Source organism: Formica exsecta, unplaced genomic scaffold (genome assembly GCF_003651465.1).
Source record: "Formica exsecta isolate Colony F162 unplaced genomic scaffold, ASM365146v1 scaffold125, whole genome shotgun sequence".
Classification (NCBI taxonomy): domain Eukaryota; kingdom Metazoa; phylum Arthropoda; class Insecta; order Hymenoptera; family Formicidae; genus Formica; species Formica exsecta.
Window position 1 is genome coordinate 346,036 of NW_021848584.1, and position 6,186 is coordinate 352,221.

General features: G+C 31.2%; 1 protein-coding gene across 2 annotated transcripts in view; it reads right to left on the reverse strand.

Annotated features, from left to right (window-relative positions):
- LOC115245665 (dynein heavy chain 5, axonemal) overlaps positions 1-5,545 on the reverse strand; it is a 32,057-nt gene extending 26,512 nt beyond the window's left edge. For both annotated transcript variants that reach the window (XM_029824078.1, XM_029824079.1), the window contains exons 1-13: positions 5,243-5,545; positions 4,608-4,841; positions 4,391-4,545; positions 4,038-4,261; positions 3,513-3,790; positions 3,133-3,306; positions 2,774-3,003; positions 2,304-2,503; positions 1,799-2,022; positions 1,505-1,680; positions 1,202-1,384; positions 687-1,085; positions 187-437 (exon numbers count right to left, since the gene is read on the reverse strand). In XM_029824078.1, the coding sequence (XP_029679938.1) occupies positions 187-437; positions 687-1,085; positions 1,202-1,384; positions 1,505-1,680; positions 1,799-2,022; positions 2,304-2,503; positions 2,774-3,003; positions 3,133-3,306; positions 3,513-3,790; positions 4,038-4,261; positions 4,391-4,545; positions 4,608-4,841; positions 5,243-5,332 (2,818 nt within the window). In that variant the 5' untranslated portion in view covers positions 5,333-5,545. The remainder of the gene's footprint in view (positions 1-186; positions 438-686; positions 1,086-1,201; positions 1,385-1,504; positions 1,681-1,798; positions 2,023-2,303; positions 2,504-2,773; positions 3,004-3,132; positions 3,307-3,512; positions 3,791-4,037; positions 4,262-4,390; positions 4,546-4,607; positions 4,842-5,242) is intronic.
- Positions 5,546-6,186: the final 641 nt, after the last annotated feature.

Here is a 6,186-nt window from a genome sequence, read left to right on the forward strand (position 1 = left end):
TTTATCAAATATATTATATTATTATTAAATATTATATACGTTTGAGTAAAAATATACAATTTTTAATTATTGAATTTTAATGCATTGTGAAATATATAGAGACCAAAAAAGGTTAAGAATCTCTAACTTTGGCAAAGAAAATTGTATTTAAATACAAGATTACAAAGATAAATATTAATGGATTACTTTCATTAAAAAGAAAATCGAATTGATTGGAATTGGCGGTGCTTTTGAAGCTATCTGTGGCTTTTCTAACGAGTTGTAATACTTCTTCCACCGCTTCCTCGATCATTGTACTCTTACGATGTAAATCTACCGCTGCCATCCTACATATTTCCTCGTTTTTCTCTACAAATTCTTCTATCATCCATGGTTGATCGGATTCAGGTAAAGCGTGCAAGGTTACTTTTTGCATACTCGCCAATACTTGTAAAATCCTAGCACAATAAATCATTAAAAATATTATTATTTAATTAATTTATACAATTCTTTAAATTCTTTAAGTGTTGTTTCTCTCTTTTTTTATCTCTCAAATTGTAGCACAAAATAATTATTATTTTTCTTTTATATATAATAGTTAGTTGTTACTATAAAATTCATTCAATTTTTAATAAATTGATACTCCTATTGTGCGATAATTTGCTTTTAAAGAGAAGAACGAACTATTTATTTTATTCTCAACATACCTATTATCGTATACATCATGAACTCTTGTGATAAGAATATCGAAGGTTTTGATCTGTTCCTTTGTATTCTGACAAAAATCCTTCCAATCTGGCTTAGTCCACGTTAAAGTTGTTAAGCCAGGTTCTAATAAAGATGCAACGCAAACTAAATGCGGTAACAATAGCGGCCGAACTTCCAATTTTACGCGCTTGGCGGTACAAATGAATTCCTCAATCATAAGTTGAAGAGAATCCGTGATCAGCGTAAAATAATCTTTTTTCGTTAATATTGTTAGTGCAACGATTGGAATCTCCAAATTTATTTTCGCTAAACAATCGGCTTCACGGAATAAAAGAACGATTCGATTTTCCAAGTTGACCTTTACTTTTGCCGATTTCTCATCAACTACCAAGAGCGGTCTATTATATAGAATTATTTTCTTTATAATATTTATCACATTTTATATGGAGAATTTTTTAAATATACATTTAAAATTTATTTAAGAAAAATAATTTTTTATTATTTAAAATCTGACCGTTTCAAACAATCCTCGATGACCCAGGAATTTTGATGCGTCCAAATCTCAGCAATGTCGGCCTGATATTGTTTTAGAATAGCGATAGCGTGATTGTATCTTTTCATTAAATCGACAGTTAGTGGTAACGTCTTTAGAACAGGATGATTTGATACGGATGCCGTCAACTCATCCAGATGTACTCTAATGAAATTTCAATCTTGCTGTTAAGAAAGTTATTTTCAAGATTTTACATCTAACAAAATTTTTAATATTTCTTCGATATGTCAAATATTTGTAAAAATAATTAATTATTTTCCTTACTTTAAGGAATTTGCCCAAGTCAATCGTCCAACTATAGGTGGCATGTGTCTTGGCAACGGCGGATCATCTCTTTGCCGCTTGAACAGTTTTAAAATTCGATCTATCTCTTTATCGGAATATCTCACGACAACGTTGTACTTCTCTTCCAATTTTGTTAGCGGTATTTTTTCGCTAACCTTATAAAAACATCAAAGGAAGCACCGTAATGAGAAAAATAGGTGACTTTAAAATATTGTGCAATACACTTCACCTTTATAGATTTATTTTAAAAAAGTTGGAGATATATTTATTAACCTTTTCAAATCGTGTTAGAAACCGTATACCCTGCGGTGTTTCCCATACATCGGCGTAATTATTTTCAATGATCTCGCCGATATTCTCTTTTAATATGTTTGTTTTCATCATAAAGTCATCATAGTCAATATCAAAATCAATATTCCTTGGATCCAGATAATCGTAAGATTTGCTAGTAGCGATCTTCTTAGTTTCTTCAAAGGTTTTCATGGCCTCATCTAACGCTAAAATTTGACATATCATAATTTAGAATTAGCATATATATATGCATATTAAATATAACAGAGTATATAAGAGTTGATATAATATAATAACAATATTAATTTTAAAATTAATATAATTAATTAATCACGTAATCAAAAATTTAGCAAAATTAGTTATCAATTTTAAAATTAATGCTATCATTATATTACATTAACTTATATACTTTGTTAATAATTTTGTTAATTTAATAAATATTCTTGTAAAACGAAAATTAGACATCAAAACTATACATATACTGTACCTTCTCCAAGAAGTAATCCTTCCATTCGTCTCTCAAAAAGAGTTTGATAATCCTGTATGAGATCAAACATGGTAAGAATCTTACGAATTCTAGCACAGAAAGCATCAAATCGACCGAAAACATGGGTTTCTGAGAAAGAGAATTCTTGTTCTGTAACTGCTGGCGAACATCGAACCAATCTGTATGTTTCTCTGTAAGCTCTTGAGTAAAAATTAATTATATTAAAATTAATTATTTATTGCTTCTATTTCTTTTGACATTAAGGACATAAATTTCATGATTAATTGATATAATTAGAAATTGTATTATATACACGTATTTACATTTTCAACACAGAGGAACTATAAAATTTTATCAAAAATTTACAAGAACATTCTACGCTAGATTGATAATAAAAAAAAAAAAAACTAAATTTATTAGTTAACTATTAGTGTTTCGCAAAATTAATGTTTGATGCAAAATTTCAGTACTTATTTAGACGTAGACAATGCTTTAGTCTTGATCGAGCGGCTATTCGATCTTGGCCCCAAATAGTTTCCCGACCTCTTTTCGTGACATAATCTCGACAGGCGGCGATCATCTGATTTGTGATTTTGATCATCAAGGAACTCGTTCTTTCGGAAGTGTTATAATATCTCGAGACACTATATATCAATCGAACAGTTTGCAATAGTGACACAAGCGAATCTCGCATTTTTACCTACGAAAATGGAACATTTTAATTGCATTCAAAAATATATACATTCATGAATAGCTCTATGATTTTAAAACTATATATATATAAGAAAAAAAAATGTTTTTATGTTTTATAAAAAGAAAATTATCTTACAGGTTCATCGAGATAAAGGCAATGACAGCATTTCTCTAGTGCCTGAATAAATTTTGCATTATCTTTCGCTTCATTGTAACAATAAGTCACTTCATCTTCCGCGTCGACCCAATCTTTAATTAGTTTTGAACGTGCAACTTGTAGACATAGAAGTGACATAGTGACTTCGTGATCCTACAAATTTTTTTCTATATTTAAAATTTTATATTTGACATAGAAACCTTATACATATATAAAAAATAAACCAAAGACACGATCTCCATTATACATATATTATTTTATTAAAATAATTTATGGACAGAATTAAAATAATTAATAAAAATAAATAATAAATTATTACATAAATTAAAGTTATATAAAAAAATAATATAGAGCAATACCTGTAAATGATTGACTAGCTGACTAAATTGTGCGCCTCGCCGTTTCCAATATTCGAGTTCTTGCTGCGGTCCGGAATTATCGTTCTCTCTTTTAACTTGCTTACTTTCCGCCATAAAGTCTTTGAGCTTTTTTATCCAGTATTTGACTTTTTCCTCAACTTGTTCAACGGCGTTCTCTTTTGCTACGAAAGCTTTCGCTTGTTCAAAGTTGTGCACTTCCATCATCATCGGTTCGCCGTCACTGAATATGCTACCCTCAAATGCTACCTTCTCGCAAACTTTATAAATATATTACATGCATTTTAATAGACATAATGACAACTTTAAAAAGATATATCTTTGTGTTTATAACATAATTATTATATAATTATCCATTTTTAGAAGTTTATACTGCATTATTATATAATTATCTATTTTTAGAAGTTTATATTGCAATATTTGAAAATATTATTTTGATATAAATACGGATATAAGATTTATAACTTTATTTTAATTTGTTATAATTTAATTTTAATTTAAATATACCTATAAGAGCGCTGCAAAAGGATCTCAAGCCCGGTAGCAGGAGACTCTTAATCATCGAACAATCATCTTCACCTTCCGGACCAGGATGCGCTAACGCATCCATGAATACTTGTTCCACAACACGCTGGATAGAGGTTATTACGCCCACTTTCATCGTATCTACCACACCCGTGTAGAGATCTTTTTGAAATCCTTCTTCTGGTAACTGTTTAGATACGCTGATTCTGCATAAAAAAAATGGTAAGATTGATAATAATTAACATATTTCCTTTTTTTTTTAAATATTGTAGCAATTACGATCACTAACACGCGTTATAGTACAATATATTAATCTGAAATTATAATATTATTACCTAAACATATAAATACAAATGCCTGTGCAAGGCATTTGCCATCCATCAGTTAGAAAAAGCTTCTTCTTCGGTGGTTCCTTTGGCTCTTTTTGTTCTTTCACTTTTGATGCTGTTGCATTTGGGGCTGATCTAGAAGTTATAGCCTTTGGCTGCACCTTTAATGAGATCTTCACTATTATCCCTTCCTTTTTTTTGTTTAAAAAACATGTCATTGTACCGTATCAGTTGGAGGTTCTGGCTCTTCAACTTCCTGATAGTACCACATTAGGGTAGATCTCATATGCGGTACGAACAGTTGATTGATCTCATCCAGCATGTCACCCTCGAATACATGATCCATGACTTCATGACGCGACAGCTGCGTTGCATCCATCAAGAGCTGAAAGGCAAATTCCAAACGGGGGTCCATCTCTCCCCGTCTGGCTTTTCTCTCGCATTCTTCCCGCCGTTTCTGTAAGCACAAGATAATTTTATTAGATATAATTGTAATATTAAATCAGCGAGGTATGAATAATAATATTCAATTATATCTAAATTTGCCAAATTATTATACAATTTTTGTATGTAAATTTGTATTTATTATATGTAAATTTAATATTATTATTTTAGCTAATGGCGCGCATATATGATAATTAAAATGGGGTGGGGAAACGCGGCAAAAACTGATGATATATAATATTAACATATGTCTATATAATATGTATATCATATATTTTTACATATTCTTGCAATTATCCATATGTAAATTACAAATCTGTATCAAATCTATAGTATTTTCCTTCTTTTGTTTTAAATATATTATTGCACAAAACACGCTGCAATGTCAAGCCAGTTCCGTTATGAAGGATTGACCTGGAGAACATCTTCAGGACCTTCCTCGTCGCTATCATCTTCGGAATTGCCAGATCTCTGTTTGATGATTTGTGGTCCTTGCACAAACATGACGAGATAAGTGAAAAACGACTTGCTGACACGTTGAAAGCTCACTGAGCAGAAAAGTGCAAACTGCACCGAAAGCTACCCTCGAACTCAGCGGATTTCTGCGAGCACATAAGGTGGTGCGAGGAGATAGCTCACAGTGCCACGGTTTCGTGTCTGGTACCGCCCTCCGACGCATTTCGTGTCGTGTGGGAATTTCCACGCGATTCGACCGCTACTAGTCAATATCGTTACATTGTAAGCATTTTCTTTGGGAGCCGCCGAATGTTAATCATATAGATCGTTGGGTAAGTAAATCGTAACAGAAGTAAATCGTATTTCTCAGGCCTTCTGTATATAACTACCTTTTTTACTATTAATAATATCATACTATTATCACACGATAATATCATAATATCATTGTGTGTGTATCAAATGTGTGAGAATCAAAGACTAACAAGAGCAAAAATCTTTGAAAAAAATTATTTTTCAAAATTTTATTAATGTGGTTAAATAGAGGTATTTTTACCATAAAACTTTTGTATAAAACATTTTTTGATATCTCGAATAATTGTCGAGATATATCGAGAAAAGCAAAAAACCGCTCTACAGATGAGGGGTGATTTCATCCCTTAGAATCGCTTTTGGACCGCAACTGGAAATTTCTAAATTCATCTATTTACCTCCCTTACATATGTGTAAAATTTCGTCAGAATTTTCAGGTTTGCAAGATTTCCTTGTTAGTTTTTGATTCTTTAGTGCCAAAATGGTTCATTTGCGGACACGGATTTATTGACAAAATTGGCTTGATGTCCTCTATATAACCATTTGAAGTTTGCCGGTCTAATTCTGAGACACCCTGTATATACATATATATA